Source organism: Triplophysa dalaica, chromosome 15 (assembly GCF_015846415.1).
Source record: "Triplophysa dalaica isolate WHDGS20190420 chromosome 15, ASM1584641v1, whole genome shotgun sequence".
Classification (NCBI taxonomy): domain Eukaryota; kingdom Metazoa; phylum Chordata; class Actinopteri; order Cypriniformes; family Nemacheilidae; genus Triplophysa; species Triplophysa dalaica.
This window is the reverse complement of record NC_079556.1, coordinates 8,991,884-9,010,104: the sequence shown is the minus strand read 5'-3', so window position 1 is coordinate 9,010,104 and position 18,221 is coordinate 8,991,884. Positions and strand designations below refer to the sequence as shown.

Genomic DNA, 18,221 nt, shown 5'->3' with positions numbered 1-18,221 from the left:
GAGAGCAAAGTATGGACAATATAATGTGGATATAAATAATCATAACCAACAAAATCATTGCTAATAAAAGTCCTAAATATATAAGAAATTATTCAACATTTATAAAAATATGAGGACAGTCTATTGACAAGGATGCCTGTAGTTGTAAAAAGCTGTTTGACGAAAGTAATTATTAGCCGTCGCTCACATTGACTGACACTTGACTCAAAGTCAAAGGTGTGCTGCTCGTGATGATTAAATGATTTAGGTAAATATGGGCTACATATGTGAATGGGTCATATAACGCACAAAACAGCCTGACAAACTGTGCTACTAAATAACAGAGGAAGCTGTGACATAACATCAAGAACATGAATTGTCAACCAAACAGACCATTTTAAAACTAGACCGCACTTTCTATTTCCACAGGAATCTAGTGATAATGAATTTGCTAAGACAGTGGCATTTTTTTATTTACATAATGTTTTAGATCTGTATTTACCCAAAGTAAAAGTTCATAAAGAAATGCCCTGCAGATATTTTGTGGTGATCTGACTGGGGCAGCTGTACTGGTTTAGTGTGTGTTTGTGTGTGGGAGACGCTTCTGTAATCTTCTCATGTTCACACGTTGACACCTCTTTCTTAACAACCAGAATATCTGTCATCGAGCTCTCCCACTCCCTGACAGCAAAACACAGAAGATATATTTAGCTGGCCAACAGACCTACTCATCACAACCCATAAACCTGATCAAACTACACGGAATTCAAATGAAATATGAGACACCATCTTTATAATGGGAATATGCAAGATAAACATCCCAGTCGACAGGTTTTTAATGTCAAGGGCAGCACTGGAAGTCTGTTTACATGCCGCCAAAAGTTAATCCAGCACTGACGTAAATAACGACCTGTTTGACATGAAAGTAACTTCATCTGTCTGGAAGAAGACACAGGCAATTTCACTTCCTATCTTGCTGCTTTGAGGAGAATGAGTTCAATTAAAAGCCATGGGATGTTTGTAAACTTTGGTCCGTTGTCTTCAAGTACCTCTAAATTGCATTTTTCATTTACATTATTTAACAAAATGAATTTGAGGCATCAAATCCATATATTAGTGCTTTTTTATTGATTCAATTGACAGAGTGTTAGATTTAGATATCTGTGTAATGGCAAAGGTATATAAAGACAAATTTCTTGTGAACACAACTTGGCCGATGAAAAGATTTTTCAGATTCTCATGCCATCTATCATTCAGTGTTAATTTTTAACCACATTGTTAATGTCATAACACAATAAAACCTTGTGACAATCTTTAGCTTGCCTTAAAATAAACATTAATCATTCTGTATAATAATATTGTGATTCTCTTAAGCAATTGTAATGATTAAGTTTTGTTTATAGTGTTTCATTTTATATTTTCAGACATTTTCAGCCATAACATAAGTTGCAGCTTATCAGTAATTTACAATTTTAATACAACTGACAATGTCAGAAACTTTCAGCTCATTGTGAGTGATGGAGGGAGAGAGGAAACACCAGGAAAGAACCGCAATGTTGAATTTAAACCTCAGACTTGTCATTTAGCCTCTCCGTAATCCCTTGGTCTGGTGCTAAGTCTGGTAATTACTCTTATTGGGCAGCACTGATACCCGGCCCTCAATTTCACCAGCAATTCACTACATGACATGAGTGGAAAAGCCATCAGGGCTCTGGCAAAACCAGAAGCAGGGCCTGCTCATAAAGAAAAGTACAGAGGACAGGCAGAAATTACACCGCTGCGCAAGCATTCATTACTTGACCATTGTGCAAACTGTCTTTTTCTAAATTTTCCTTGAATGAGAGGCACCCCTGCCTTGTTTCTCACAAATACACACCCGTCCTGTTTTACCTTACAACGTTCACCTGCATTGTCATTTAAACAACAGCAACAACTCATCATAATGCAACCTTTAACCTTTTAAGCGTGGAACGAAACTGCAAAACAGGTAACGAAACGCAACAAATCACACAAACAAAGAAAGAGTTAAAGCATATGCAGAGTAACAGACGGTGTTTGACTGAAAGCACATACAAATGAGTCCAGAATCCACTGGGAGACAGTACAGTGGCTCACAACTGTTTTTGCTTCAGGACACAGATTTTAAATTGGAAATCAAGTGAGGATCCAATACCTTAATGTATTTGCTTAATGTAATCTGGCTTGTGTTAGGTTGTGTATCTAATGCAACCTCCCCTTGTTGGCATCTGTCTAATTTGCATAGCTTCTACAAAGAATTAAAAATACCATAGAGCCTGACTGGATAAACGCCTTTAACATCAATGACAAAAGATATGAGACAGGTTTTCGTCTTTCTTTTATTTTATGACAATCATATTGATTTTCGATAGGGCTGGTACAATAATTTTTTCCATCGACTAATCATCTTTTTTCCCCTAATAATCGATTAATCTAACATTTTCCCCTATCCAATACATAGTTTTTTTTCTGATAAAATTATTATTTAGCTAACTTAAAAATAAATACGTGTAAAACCTGTCATTAATCTTTCAGCATATTATGTCACAAGATCCAGGAAATGTGAGAGGTGCTAGTTTATGTTAAGAAACCATCAGAGATGAGAGATAATGTTTCTTTGACACTTTATGTAAATTTTCTAGTGCTTCCTTTAAGATAACACTAATTCTTTACATTTTTTTATACCAACACACATTCACTCTGGAACCACAAGAGATAAATGTTGCCTCTCAGGCCTTACTGGAAATCCATCAATATCTGGGACAGGCCTTGACAGGTCCTCTCTTTGCTCTTTTTTTTTGCTTTATGCTTTATGAGCCCCACCTGCCAAGTGTAATGGAGCTTCTATGGGGGTTGCTGTTCTCCATGTTTAGTGTTTTAGTTTTTTTTTCCAACTCCCCAACCCCCAACCATCAGCACTACAGCCAACTTGACAAATAAATACTCCTGTGTGCCTGTGTCTCCATGGTTTGACATGCACATAGAATAGCACATGTGTATGTATTAAGGCTTTCACAGCCCCAGATATATAAACGGGTATATTACAACACCTCAGCCTTTCGTCATCTCTTTAAAGCACGCATGTCAAAAATAAGTAACTTTTTGTGACCAAAGTAAAAATAGCACTTTCCACTAATAATAGGCCCAAAATATGAGCCGACGTTGAACTTCCGTCTAAAGACACCAGACGCATTTAATCGTGCCTGTCATAATATACAGTATGAGATGGTCGAGCATCTCTAATAACTTATTTAACGGCTGTCAACATTAATAGCCACAGCTTGAAATACATTTTCTATTCGCGTCCGTGGCCCGACGAAAGCAGAGCAGGTCGAGACACATGCTGCGTCAAAAAGCTACAAGTTACGATACAGGAATCCAAATTTAACACGGAATGTCTCTCAGATGAACATGAGCTATACTTATGCCCCTTAACTGTCCCGGTCTGCTTATTCGGCACAAATTTTACGCGAGAAAACGCTTTCAAGGTTAGACGTTGAGAAAAACGCGTGGAAACGCGATTTGTGTGAGAATGAAAACAGTCCAGTTTGAGACATTTTGTCTCAATTTTGTCAAAGTCAAGGTTTTCTGAGAAAGCGACTTATGTTTAAAAACAAATATGTTCTCCGAAAACCAGCGTACGTTGGGTGTACGTGGCAAGGATTTCAAATCAGTTTGACATTTCAGTGCACGAGACAAATGAAAACGTGCGAATAACGCTGTTTAATGTTACATTGTAAACTTTCTTTCGCTACATTTGTGACGCCGTTGACGTACAACATACCACTCTGAATACAGAGGAAATCTCTGATTCTGTAAAAATCCCCATATTCTCCACTCGTTCAGCTATCGGTTGGCTACTAAACATCTGCTGTTCGGAAAGTCCCACTTAAGTTAACTCGAGCGTCGCTAGCGAACAAGGTTATCAGATGCAAAATGTCCTGTCTAAAATCGCCGCAGTCCCTCTCATCGAGCACCTCCGCTGCGGTGAACAGGAGGGGGAGGAGGATGGGAAAGTTGCCGCAGTTTGGAGTTGTGTGCTAGGGGCAAGATTTCACCATTTAGCTCCCCCCGCGCAAAACTATCTCGGTAGCCCCGGTTCGGTTTTCTCTTACCTTGAGCACGCAGGAGAGTGTTGACAATTCCCAACAATTTTAAGAACAGGTCTTCGGGCCGAGTCAGCGTCCGGGAGGTAGCGCTCCGATATGGAAAACTACTCAGTCGCGTTTGACTTTTGAGGATTGAACAGAGCAGTTCTCAGCAGGATCTTTGCTAGTTCCTTCTCTCGCCCCCTCCTTTGCGCCGCAAGATCAAACCATCACATTCCTTCGAGATCCAAACAATGAAAAAGGTGGGTTTTCCTTTGCCAAAAGAGACCCACCCCTAGGACGTCTACGCTGTCTCTGACCGCAGAAAGAACGCCCTGCCCGGCTAATACGGTCCCGCCTTCCCCGAGTAAGAAGAGAGACGGGACAGACCTGTGCACAGCTCTAGAGGAAGCTGGAGGAATAACGGGAACGCATTTCACTAACAGCTTTACCTTATCTTTTGCATTTTTTAATGAACATTGGCGTAACTGATAATTTGGGTATCCATAGCTTACAAACACCTTAAAATAAAAAAAATGTTTATATTTTTTTCTTTATGTGTGTTGTTATATCTACTTCCATTGTTTCACTGTCTTTAGCATGCACTGAAGTTCTTTGACTCGGAGTATTTCAATAACTAATTCAGAGACTACTGAACAGGCTTTATTCCAGTACAGAGGTCCTTGAGTTTCCAGTGCAGGATCTGAACCAGCAACCATTTGATTGCTGGTGCAGAGCCTCAACCCACAAGCTACCACCAAAATGATAAACAGCGTTATATTTTCAGCAGCAGAGCCATTTTTGATTGCAATCGTTTCACTCTTCATTAGAGTTATTTCAAACCAATGGCTTTGGATGTTTCTTATTAAGCAAACCAGCTTACTTGCTCTGTATTATACTCCATGGCGAGAAGGACATTATTATTTTCAGTGGTGAGTTCAGTGCAAATCTCTGTTTACTGCATTACTGTGGAGGGTCCAGAGAAAAGAAAAAGTTAAACTGAAAAAGAAACAGCAATTGCGGTGGACAAGTTTTTTTGTTGTTCTTCAGTTTGCTAGACACATCTACTATTATTATTGCATGAAAGGTTTATCGGCAATGCAATCAGGGTGGTTTGTTAATGGCTCTGCACTGATTCAGATCGCATTTCAGTAATTTTAGATATGTTAATAGAGCTCATCAGACTAACTGCACTTCAATGAAGTCTGAGATCAAGCTTTATGTGCTTTGTTGTGAATATAGCGCTTAATATTGCTTTCTCCAGTGGCAGTGACCATGGATAAGCACTGCAGCATGGTGGAAATTTCATTTACATTTACATTTAGGCATTTGACAGACGCTTTTATCCAAAGCGCCTTACATTGCTTTTATCCTATACATTTTACATAGGTATTTGCAATCCCCTGGGATCGAACCCACAACCTTGCGTTGTTAACGCAATGCTCTTACCACTGAGCTGTAGCTCTAGGCCTATTCAGCTTGAATAGGCCTTGATGGCCTTAAGTGACTGCCATGTTGACTATCGATGCTTTGTGCAGCCTTGGTTAAAGAATGCCTCTTGCAATATAGCTTCACTGTATTAAATTACCTTCTATTACTTTTCTTGCAGAATTAAAGAGTCGTAATGGCTGTTAACTAAGTGATCTCATTTTAAAACGTTAAACTATACCACTAGGTACAGATCGTGTTCCAGAGGTTGAACATACTGTTGGGTTAATGTCTACTACAGTTTTCATTGCACTCTTAATCCATTTAAAAAGCCTTTTTTTTAGTTTTTAAACACAGCTTTACACAAGACTCCCAAGACTTACAGCATACAGTAGATTATGTGACTATTGACATTAATTATCAACATGATCGCTTGATCAACATTTAGAACTCTCAATGAAAAATTTAATTTAATATTTCTAACAGAAATTCTATTAAGAGAGAAAGGAAAACCCTTTTTTAACACTTTATAGTTAATAATAATATCTAAATAATTTCCAAAAATTATCTTTTTGATTAAGCTTCTGTTCTACATTACTCCACCTGGAGCGTAGATGGCATATTAAGTGTAGATGGAATATTTTAAATGGGGCTCTTTTCATTACCCTGTCTATTAACATTTGTTCTTATTAAAATATTCCTAAAATTATTTCACCAATATTAAAAATGTAAGAATTCTATATACTATAAAACATTTTTTTACTAATAATACAAATAAAACTAGTGTTGGAAATTGCAGAGACTCACTCAGGGACGTTAGTTTGGAATATACAGTATTATACAGTATATTTTTAAACCACAGATGTAACCACTTCTGTAGGCCATTTAAAGGAATTTTGTCCCCCCCTTAAAATTCACTCTCCCCTCATTTCCAGCCATGAGTTCAACTTTATGTGATGTTTTTCTCTATTCACAGAGTAGGCAGGATGGTAACAGTAATGTCAATGTTTCAAATGCCATCAGTGTAACCACAATTGCCTCTCACATTGGAACACCATAGCTTTGGCTATCTGTTTGAATGTCAAGGGGTAAACAAAGCACACAAGTGGCTTTTAACATCATTCCGACTCATAAACAAGCTGTCATCTGTTGTATAAAAAAAAGCCTTCACTCTTTAAATATTTTTTTATAGGGCCACTGCATGTCACGGCAGGAGAAGTTGTAGGTGGGAAGAATATTTCAAATTCACACTTATATGTAAAAGGTGAGGTAAACGGGGTAATATACACTCCTGGCATAATAGAAAAGTTACATTTAATAGATAGTTTGCATGATTTTCCATTGTGAACAAAAAAAGGTCATCACCAGGACAAAAAAGTGTACCAGTTCATTCAGTACACATTAATTTTATGTTAATTTCAATAATTTTTTTTCACAGAAAATATGAGTGTTCAGCTGTTGTGATGTTTTGATGTTAAACAACTATAAAGATCAGCTTGAACCCTATGAAGTCTTCAAATGCAAGGCATGATGGGACATGTTCAGATACCAGTGTGCACACAACAGCTATGTTTTTTTCTCTCCTTCTTCTGCTATATCTTTTCAATCACTTCCAATGTCAGTGTGCTCTGAATATAACTTTATTTTAAAATCAATACATGTTTGAATAATAGATTTTTTACACCTAGGCACCTGCTTAAGATTCATCTTACATCTTTTTGTATCAGAACTACTAACATACACTTCTCAACCTAGGTTTTCTGTAACTCCAAGCCAATTAAAATCCAGTGACATTACAAACAGAATCCACTGAATCAAAGTGGTTTACAGCACAGAGATGTACTGCAAACAAAACGTGTTCGCATCGAGTAAAGAGCAGCAGGTATTTAACATAATGGGTTTTAGCTTCCTCTAGAATGCGATTCTTTCTATCTTCACAATATCGCATGAAGCCTTCGGGCTGCAGGCCAACATTCCCCAAAGAGCACCTGGGTAAATTCGGCCCAACACTTTCTCAGATTCCATTCGTAGGCCCTGGCCTGTGTGTGGAATGATTGAGGTTTAAAGAATTGCATTGCATGTGAGAATGTGCTGCCCAGGCGTAGCCCATTTTTAATGTAGGCCTATTCACATTTAGATATACGTTTAGGCTTTTAAGTATGGTAGGCAAATACTGCTGAATTTAAATAAATAAATTAGATAGGGAAAAAGAAAATTAACAATTTATGCGTGTACAATATGTGCCAAACTGAAAAATAATATTAAATAATTGTATTATCTTTTTTACACAGATAATGCGTTGTACCTGTCAAATTGAAAAAGAAAATGCAATTGGTGATTTGACATTTAATTTTCACAAAAATCTCGAGGAAAGACTGCCAATAAGAAAGTGAAAAGTGAAATTTGAAAAATAAATTGCAAAATCACTTTTACAAATGTTTGTATTTATGCTTACGCAATATTACTGACACAGTTAAAATTTAAAGTTTGTTGTTAATTTTTTTCTTCTCTTTTCCTTTTCATTTTCAAAGTCATGCAAATTATTTTAGGGAAGCTTTTATGCAAATGGACTTAAATTAGTGAAGAAACAATAAAGCAATCTGTCCTAAATTCACTTAATTATGTCACCATTGAATTCAGAAAAATTAAAGGCAGTTTGAAATTTTAAAGCAACTTCCATAAAAACATTATACTTTTTTCAACTTTTATAACAAGCCGCATCTTATATTTTAGATCATTTTGGATCTTATCTGTAAGAAGTACTTGGAAACACAACCAATAACAAACACACTGGTGAAAAGTATTTGCCTGAGACCTATTTGTCCAGACACGTCTATTTTCATCATGCATGCACATTTATGTTAGGGATGATTGGTGGGGAAAACATTTTACATCCTATGCTTTTTTTATGGAAAAATAACAAACAAGATTTTGACTACAGCATAGCACGATTTGTCAGTTTTTACAACTGAATCAAACCACCAGCATGTGTGGTATCTTTGAAAGAGAAAGACATGTTTTATGGAAGCTCAAGCACATTCAGAAATTTCCCTGAACTTCTTGGGTAATGTCTCCATCTAGAGGATTTTGTCTGCATTGTATATTTATCCTAAAGCGCAATTAATTAATTTAGAGCACGGCAAAATTTTTATGAAGATGATTTGAAGATCATTTATTGTTGTAAGTTACGGAGACTATATTATTATTAAATATTTTAACTTAACTTTTACATTTAAAAGACGTTAAAACGCATTAAGTATCTAATCACTGTAATCTTAACTTTTGTTTATGCTTGTATTTATTATTTGACTGATGCAGCTTTGATTGTTTGAAACTCTACCGTTGTGCAATATAAAAATACATTTTCATTTGGTCAAAAATGTGAAGATGTGGTCTCATCTCGCTTATTTCCCTATCTGGTGCAGCCGTACACATTTCTGAGGTAAATAACATAAAATAATCTAAAAGAACTGCTGCTGCTTAACATACCACTTTTACATTAGTTTGTATATTAATAGCAAAATGGATGAGTCCTTACACGCATATGAAAACTAGTTTTTAATTGCGCAATAAAATGTAAATACAAAGAAATACATTCATCACCTCGAATGTGTAGCCTTCCTAATAATGCCCAAAAAAGTGAAATAACATATTTACGTAATGTAAACCAGTACTTAATATAATTAACAATAATTAAATAAACTTTCACATTGTACAAAAGGCATGTGTAAACTCGTCGGTTGTTTTTCTGACTCGTGACGTGTAGTGGCAGTTGGGAAATTTTGCCTTTCGACTTCAAGCGAAGTGCTGTGTTGATGTTCCCTGATTCCCTTTCCCAGCACCCTAGGAACTGAACATGTTCCCTCCCTTTGGATTGGAATCTTACTGGAGATGGCAGAACACCCTGTGAAGTCCACTTCGCAGTCCACCTACGGCCAAACAGAACGCACTACGGACAAATAACTTTCACTGACCACGTGCGGTTCATGTCCGGCATCTTTAAGCACTGGGACTACGCCATCTACATTTACATTAAATTATTTAGCAGACACTTTTATCCAAAGCGACCTACAGAGAGTTCAGGGAGCAATAAGCGATATGTCACACAGGAGCAATAATATATTAGGTGCTAATGCAAAGTTACTAGTTTCAGCAAAAGCTATACCAATACCTCTTGAGAGAAAGAGAATGGGTTAGTGCTTTATTTTATCATTTGTCTGTCAAGTATTCACAGAAGAGATGGGTTTTAAGTAGTTTTTTTAATGTTGTGAGAGATGTTGTTGACCGGACTGAGTTAGAAAGAATGATCCACAAGGAAGGAGTTGTGAAGGAGAATGAGCGGGAAATCGATTTACTGCCCTTTTTGAGAAGGTAATACAAGATGCTGCTCGTTTGCTGAATGCAGGGTTCTTGATGGGGAGTAGGAGTGTAGGAGGGTGTGAAAGAATGCCGGTGCAGATCCTTTGGGCAAGCATTAGTGACTTGAATCTGATACAGGCTTCAACTGGTAGCCAGTGGAGAGAGATGAAAAGGGGTGTCACATGAGCCATTTTGGGCTGTTGGAAGACGAGGCATGCTGTTGCGTTCTGAGCCAGTTGGAGGGGTTTGATAGACTTTGCAGGAAGACCAGCAAGGAGAACTTGCAGTAGTCCAACCTTGAGATTACCAGGGCCCTTTTTAAAATTGAATAAGGCATATCGGCATGAACGCGTTGTCTTTGCATTGTGATCATTGAAGTACAGCTGTTCATCAAATATGACTCCGAGGTTCCTGGCTGTTTCGGAAGGAGTTATTGTGGGATTGCTAAATTGGATAGTGAGATCATGGGGTTTGCCAGAAACACAAGTAGTTCTACCTTGCCAGGGTTCCTCTGGTGGTGTTGCCCTTTAATCCAAGCTGAGATGTGTTCTAGGTGGTATCGTCTGCTTGAAACGAGATGCAGATCTGGGTGCCATCAGCATAACAGTGATATGAGAAGCCGTGTGCCCATATGATGGGTCCCAAGGATATTGTGTGGATTGAAAAAAAACAGCAGTCCAAGCACTGATCCCTGAGGGACCCCAGTGATCAGTTGAGTTTACCGCACCAGACCAGAGGTACCGCTTAAGTATGTGTTGAGATAAGCGTGTAAAGAATACAACTGAACACACCTTCTCAATTAGCCAAACAAAGCCTGAACGACTTAAATGGGCCACTGATCAAACAACGATCAGCTAGCTCCGTGCTTTTAAGTGCAAAACTATAATGTCTAGCCGTAAAGAATGGCTAACGGCAACTTATTGAGACTTTAGTAACACAGTAACCAACCATTTAACGTTGTAAATTAGTCAGAATGCATGAAACACTGTTGCATCCCCCTTTTAAAAACATTTTCAACAATAAATATACAAATATAATTATACCAAACTTATACATATACATCAATTTACATAACATTAATCACATGCTTGTGTTAGTGTCTTCACAATGTTTGGAATTTATTTTAGGCTTGCATTAATATTCAGACTAAACACTGCTATGTGCTTTATCTTCGTTTGTCAGTGCACCTTGCTGTAATTAGACAAGGGCACAAAGAGGACAAACAACCTAACTTGATTACTTGAGAAAACCCATCCTCTTAAACTGATTAAACTGAATCAAATGGCCCTAGAGTTCTGAGAATCATTTGAAAAAAAAGCTCTTAATAGAAAATTGTCTTGTTATTTTATATAAGTCTTTTTGTGAAATAGTACACACTAAATATGTAATTATACAAATGAGACAATGTTCGTAGAATTAACAAAAACACAGAGCAGTTTTCAAATCCATTTGAAACAAGATAACTATAAGGATCCTTTGCATATCATACAAATGCTCTTTCTCTTTACATGCAAAATTTACCTTAACCGGTTTAACAGATAACAAATAAATGATAAGGTAAGTTTGTTTAACTTGAAACAGGATTAGAGCAACACATATAATAAATTTGGGCATTCAGATACACCCTGGTCAACATCTAAGAACTCCAGCCATATCATTTTTCATGGCTAATAATGAGGGTGAATCATCCATTATGAAACCACTCAACAAGAGAATATGAAATCGACATAGTTGGGGAAGTACACAGATAAATAATTTATGTGTGGCTGTCATTGTGTCATCTCAAAGCAAATTTCCGGTATTTCTTAATGTTGAAAATGCATTATGTAACCCAGTCTGTCAGTTCTTTCCTATCTATTCCAATAATGTTTCAGTATGTTGGGCTAAAACAACCCATTTCTTAGAAATGGATATTTGACCCCGGACAACAAAACCAGTCTTATGCGTCAATTTTCTATAATCACTGAATAAATATGATTTCTATTGATGTATGAGTTATCAAAACAGGACAATATCTGGCTGAGATACAACGGTTTAAAGATCAGGAATCCGAGAGTGCAAAAAATCAAAATGTTGAGAAAATGACCTTTGAAGTTGATAATCAGGGGCGCTGTGGCAGGCCATCCACTCACAAAAAATGTAGTTTTTATATATTTAAGGAAGGGCATATACAAAATATCTTCATGGAACATGATAATTTATCCTAATGCTTTATGGCATAAATGAAAAATCGATCATTTTGACCCATACAATGTAGCCTACTTTTGTCTCTTACTAAAAATGTTCACGTGCTACTTAAGACTGGTTTTGTGATCCAGAGTCACATATGAAAAATATGACGAAAACAAAATACACGCACGCACGCACACAATAACAAGGAACAACACTTAAATTTGCTCAATGATCACATTTCCTTCGAGTAACTTGAAAGACGTCTTAAAGGGATATCATTTTATTGTAAACTCGCCTGCATGTACAGATCCTCAACGACTTTTATTTTTCTTTAATCGTTTCTGATAGAGTTGTTGAATGTCAAGCTTGGGAATACGCAAAGTATTCTCTGGAAAAGAGTTCAACAAATTTCCTGAGAGGAAGTGAGAGAGAATGACTGACTGACTGAGAGAGAGAGAGAGAGAGAGAGAGAGAGAGAGAGAGAGAGAGGTGTGACTGATGTGAGCTGAAGTCACATTTGAGAGTTCTACACGAAAGGAACAAGAGCTGGAGCGATCGCATTGAACCGGAAATTCGAGGTGGGTTACAATTACTAAATTATCGTTTTAGTTTTTCATTTAAGACATTCTCATCTTAATGATCAGCATCCGAGGTTAATTTTTTTTCTACTTCAAGTGTTGTCACAGCGAGGAAGCTACGCGCCTAAATTTAAACATTCCTATTTAAATGATGGAAGCTTTCACTAGTAGATAACTTATGTTATGATAATCGCTCTGTTACATTTTGGGGAAAACAACAGGGTTTATTGATCCGTTTTGAGCTTTTTAAACGTGTAGCCTATCCAATAAGGCACAGTGACATATGCAATGCTGGAAAAAACACTTGCAAAACTAGATCGAGGATGTAGTAGTTACGCAACCACATTTACCTTACCAATAGAACATTGTTATATTAGCGTGTTTTACAAAAACGCGACATGTGAACAGCTTCTTGCATCATGACGCGATTATGATTAATTATGATTAATTTTTATGCATTAATAATGCATGTGCAAAATAATGTAAAAATGTTTTTACAAACAAAATGTAGAATTGCACCATTTACAGCATTGGGAGTTTATAATCATACTCTATTGTTTTTAATACCTGGTAGTTTGTTACTGTACATGCGGCCTAGAATTGAAACTGCTTAAATAAAATAAAAACTTTGATGGTGCAATCTGTGGTTTTCACAGAATGGAGCATCGTCTTTTTTCTCCTTTCAGATAAAAGAGATTTCAGATGCAGTGATGAGAACAGAAAACCTAATTCAATAACATCAAAACATGTACATCATTAAAGAGAATGAAACTAGAGTAGAGAGAACAGTTGATAGCACTCTTTTTGCTCGTCTCTCTTGGTTTCTTATAAAAAAGGACAGCTGGTAAATATTTGCCTTTCCTCCAACACACACATACAATTATATATGGAATCACATTTTGCTTTTGATTTTCATTACAACTATAAGAATGGGAATATATGATGCTTATAATATCTTATGTGTCTGTTTTTTCTCAGATGCACAAGATGGTGACTCCAACAGTGTGGACCTCACCCGACTACAGTTTAAATAATCAAACGACAGAAGAAAACAGATCTACTGAATTCATAGACTCAGAGTTTCGTTACACTCTTTTCCCTGTGTTCTATGGCCTGGTCTTTGTCTTTGGATTGGCAGCCAACATCTACGCACTTTATGTACTGCACCATATGCGAGAATCTAAAGCCATGAATGAGATTCGTATCTACATGACCAACTTGACCGTTGCAGACCTGCTCTTTGTTTCTGCTCTGCCATTCTGGATTGGCTACTACGCGCATCGCGGTGACTGGAAGTATTCGGATCCCATCTGTCGCATCGCGGGTTCCTTCTTCTTTATTAATAGTTACTGTTCTGTCCTCTTTCTTGCTGTTATCAGCGTTAACCGTTATTGGGCTGTTACCAAGCCACTGGTGGCTGCTTCCTCTGACTGTTGGAGACGTGGCGCTATTATCTCAGCAGCGGTCTGGGTCATTACTCTTGCAGCTTCAGTTCAATTCCTTATTGAACCCGGGGTCCAGGAGGACAAAGGAATCTTACGCTGCTTTGAGGGCTATCATAATGTCAACAATGATACTAAAAACTCAGTTGCTGCAACCCATTTCTTAATTATAGGCTTATTTTTTCTCGTCTTTTCATTGGTGATTATCTGCAATATTTCCATCGCTCGAACTCTTCTGTCCCAACCCATCAGTCAGCCCCGAGCTAGCACGGGGAGGCGACCCAGCGGCACCAAGCGGAGAGCTTTGAGGATGCTTTGTGCTGTTGTGGGCGTGTTTGTGATCTGTTTCCTGCCCCACCATGTGGTTCAAGGTCCCTGGGTGCTGTCGGTGTTGAGGATGAAGAATTGGAGGAGGGAAACTCATCAGCTGTTAAATGATGCCCACCAGATCACGCTGATGCTGATGGGGTTTAACTGCATTCTGGATCCACTGGTGTATTGCTTTGCCACCACAAAGTTTCGCAAATACATCAAGGGTCACTTAAAAATGGTGAAGAATAACAAAAACTGCTCACACAATACGTTGAGCACGGCTATCTCTCTGAAGAGCAGAATCCTGAACGAGTAATGATCAGTGCCAAAACGCGAAAAGATGAGGCAGGAAATATTTCCAGGGAATAAATGCACTCGCTTCATGTCTAATCATTCAATATGTAATTTATTTTATAATTGAAAATTTGGTACTGTTAGGATTCTTCAAATGATTGACATTTAAAATTAAGTTATCAAAAAACAGATTGTATCAAGAATGATTATTCCATGGATATGTTAAAGGAACAGTTTGCTGAGAAACAAAATGTTGTCATTGATATCTTACACTTGTCCGACCCCGCAAAACTGTTTTTGCGTTTTTTCAGGCTTGAAAGCTTCAGCACAGTATTTTATATTTATTGGAAGAAAGTCATATGGGTTTGAAATTAATAGGAAGTAACTCAACAAATTTTATTTTTGGTGTTTATACTTGGTATTGCTTTATATAGTTGTGTATATTATTGTCACATTATTGTCAGAGAGACAGTTATATGAAGAATAACAACAGGGATTAATGCCAGAATCTTCAGAATGAGGAAGACAAATTTGAAAAGAGGATGCGTCTGGTTGATTTTATGCATGATTCAGAGAAAGCCATGATTATCAGTTCATTCTCAGAAAAAAACCAAATATCTAGTTTGAGTCGCATTGTAAAAAAGGCATTACATTTAAATGTATTTAAAATCAGATTTTCTGAAAATCGGACACAAAACGATCAAACACCTCAGAACTGTTTTACAAAATGCCTAGTTTATTGTTTGATATGATATAGTAATACTGGCATGAGTTAAAAATAGTGCTAACTTTGTAAAAAAAAAAAATTTGTGTATATATAGGCTAACTGTATGCATATATTTGTGCCATGCACTTGTTGCTGTGGATTTCTTTTTAAACCTTTTTAGTGTAAATCTCCATTTTATTTTGAAATTATTTTTTGTGTGAAAAGAAGAACTTGAACTGCACTCACCTATCCACACCCAAATACCATTTCAAAAGACCAAAATATATTTTTATATGCAACAACAGAGATATGTTTTAAATGTTTTTAAATATTTTTTATGGCATCATCGCTGTTTTCATTATGTTCCAAATTTAAGTTCAGTGATGGTCCTTTGAATTGTGAAATTAGGGTATGTTGAAAAATGTTCTAGAAACTTTAAAAACATTTTATCTTGCTTGTTTTTTATTGTGATGTTATTTAGTACAGTATGTTTTATATTTTTTTGTTTATATATATATTTTTTTGTATTTTTGTACATTTAATTAATTTAACATTTAATCTATAAACCTTGTGAAAACTATGTATTATGTTAAAAAATGAGACTTCAAAGTCACATCTGTAAGGCATAATTGTTGTCATTGCTCATCTTGATTCCTTTGAAGTAACACATTTAATATAGAGTAGTGCTGCTAATGGTTCGTTGTTTCTGCATGAAGCAGGAAGTTTCGCAAGAATGTGTTGCTAATGATAAGTTATGCTTGCTTCCGATCTACATTGTGTGCAAAGTTCAGAGAAGTTAATCGAAGGCTCTTTCTCAAGGATGCTGTTATAGGACACCCATTAAATTCAATTATCATTCAATTTCACAAGAGTTCATTCATCGATCATGTCAATGTACATTTAAACCAATAAATATTACGCTAAATGTTTTGCTGTTTATTGTATAATATTCTTTTGCAAATTTTGATACATTTATTTCCTTTGAATTGTATATGACAAGAAAAAGATGACGAAACAAGGATGGGATAAAATAAGGTGTCGGAATTAGTCATATGAACTTGTCCTTTGCTCATACAAAAATGACACTCACATGAGCCCCTTTAGAGAGAGATTCCAACTGCAAAAAAACAGCCGAAAATTCTTGAGTGCTGACACATAAACAAGTACAAACTTGACTAGTCTTTTTTTACAGAACAGATTTAAAGCCTCTAAAACCATGTGACATTTAGCCTGTCTCAGGGCAAATTTGCATTCCAACAGCCAAGTCAGTTATAGTAAAATTACTGGAAACTTGATCTGGCTGAACGGTTTACTGTAAAAAGGTTTTGACTTGCCCCTAATAGGTTTAAGTTGAATACATAAGAATAAGAATGAATGTGGCATTTTTATAGCGCTTTATTGTGTATTGCTGTACACCCAAAGCGCTTCACAATCATATGAGGGTGTTCTCTCCTCTACCACCAGCAGTGTGCAGCATTCACTTGGATAAAGTGTCTATCAGATAAGCACATCATCCATATTTTATCCTAGAAGAAAAGCGATTAGTTAAGATGAATGCCTGTTAACATCAAATGACAGGCGAAACAAGTTCCTTAAAGTAATGCCTAAATCAGCAGAATGTTATGATGCAACTTCCCCTCCAAAGTGTTTGTGTGGTGTCTTTACTATATGCACGTTTTCAGATTTGGCACTTGATAGCAGGAAATAACAACGTCTTTGACTTTGAAAGTAAACACATAATTACAAATTTCCAGATATGCAGCCGCGAAAAAATAAAACCAAGATTTAATTATTTTCTAGATATGTGTTTAGGTAAAATAATTATTTTAGTTTCATTCTTTCAACTACTAACACGATTTCTTCCCAATTTCCTTTTTTTTTACATCTATTTGCATAAAATGAAAACGTCTAGGTTACGGATGTAACCTCATTTCCCTGATGGAGGGCACGAGACTTGTGTTGTACCGACAGATGGGGTTCGTCTTGAGAACCTATAAACTTCTGACTAGTTTAGAAAAGGCCAAAGAAATTGACAAATTAAATTTGCATGCCGGACTCCGCCTCCAGATATCCAGGTATAAAAGGGAGACAGCATGCTGCATTCATTAACCCTTGGGCTTAGGAGCCTGAGACCTCTCTCGACTGCTGCAGTGGGTGGAACAAATTGTGACATGAAGGACACAACGTCTCTTTCCTCCCATCAGGGAACTGAAGTTACATCCGTAACCATGACGTTCCCTTTCTGTCGGTCTTTCGATGTGTGTCGAACCAACAGATGCGGTTCCTATCCGAAACGCCACAGTGCTGTGCCGTCTCACAATCTCTAGCGAAGCGATGGTGACTAGCCTTGGCGTGTCAGACGTGAGGGCTACCGCAAAATTGTAACCTTCCAGTGGATAGGTAAGGCACTGTTGGAAAAAGTCCTCGACAGTGTCATCAAACAGCCCACCCTGTGAGAGGGGTGCGTCGAGCGTCACGTATCTGCGTAAGGTCGAGCCAGAGATGCCTCTCCTGGACCAATAGTGTGGACATCGTCCGGCCCAGGGCACACAGGGTCACCTATGTCACCCGTAAGGCGAGGTCTGTGGCGGTGTGGAGTTCCTGCATCAACCCTGGGTTGGTCTCACCCTCGAGGAGCTCTTTCCACACCTTGGCTTGGTGGACCTGCAGGATGGCCATGGCGTGGAGAGAGGAGGCAGCTAGGCCCGCAGCAGTGTGAGCCTTTAACACCAGGGATGCCAAAAACTTAAATGCCTTGCACAGGAGTCTAGGCCGATTTCTCTAGATGGCCGCCGTCTGCGGGCACAGGTGCATTGTGACTGCATGTTCCACCTGGGGCCCATCG

The 18,221-nt window shown here is 37.5% G+C and overlaps 2 protein-coding genes across 4 annotated transcripts in view; one reads left to right on the top strand and one right to left on the bottom strand.

Annotated features, from left to right (window-relative positions):
* luzp1 (leucine zipper protein 1) overlaps positions 1 to 4,452 on the bottom strand; it is a 41,268-nt gene extending 36,816 nt beyond the window's left edge. The window contains exon 1 of the mRNA XM_056767417.1: positions 4,113 to 4,452. The gene's annotated coding sequence lies outside the window, so the exon portion shown is untranslated. The remainder of the gene's footprint in view (positions 1 to 4,112) is intronic.
* Positions 4,453 to 12,539: 8,087 nt separating this feature from the next.
* Positions 12,540 to 16,305, top strand: ptafr (platelet-activating factor receptor). Of its 3 annotated transcripts, none has more exons than XM_056767028.1 (3): positions 12,568 to 12,622; positions 13,309 to 13,466; positions 13,601 to 16,305. In XM_056767028.1, the coding sequence occupies exon 3, from the start codon at positions 13,601 to 13,603 to the stop codon at positions 14,690 to 14,692; it is 1,092 nt and encodes a 363-aa protein (XP_056623006.1). In that variant the 5' UTR covers positions 12,568 to 12,622; positions 13,309 to 13,466; the 3' UTR covers positions 14,693 to 16,305. The 3 variants fall into 3 exon arrangements, with proteins under 3 accessions (XP_056623005.1, XP_056623006.1, XP_056623007.1); XM_056767029.1 differs by having other exon boundaries at positions 12,570 to 12,622; positions 13,279 to 13,466; XM_056767027.1 differs by lacking the exon at positions 13,309 to 13,466 and having other exon boundaries at positions 12,540 to 12,622.
* Positions 16,306 to 18,221: the final 1,916 nt, after the last annotated feature.

Bases quoted from the DNA above. Each gene is read 5' to 3' on its own strand.
- ptafr (XM_056767027.1), top strand. From the start codon at position 13,601: ATGCACAAGATGGTGACTCCAACAGTGTGGACCTCACCCGACTACAGT.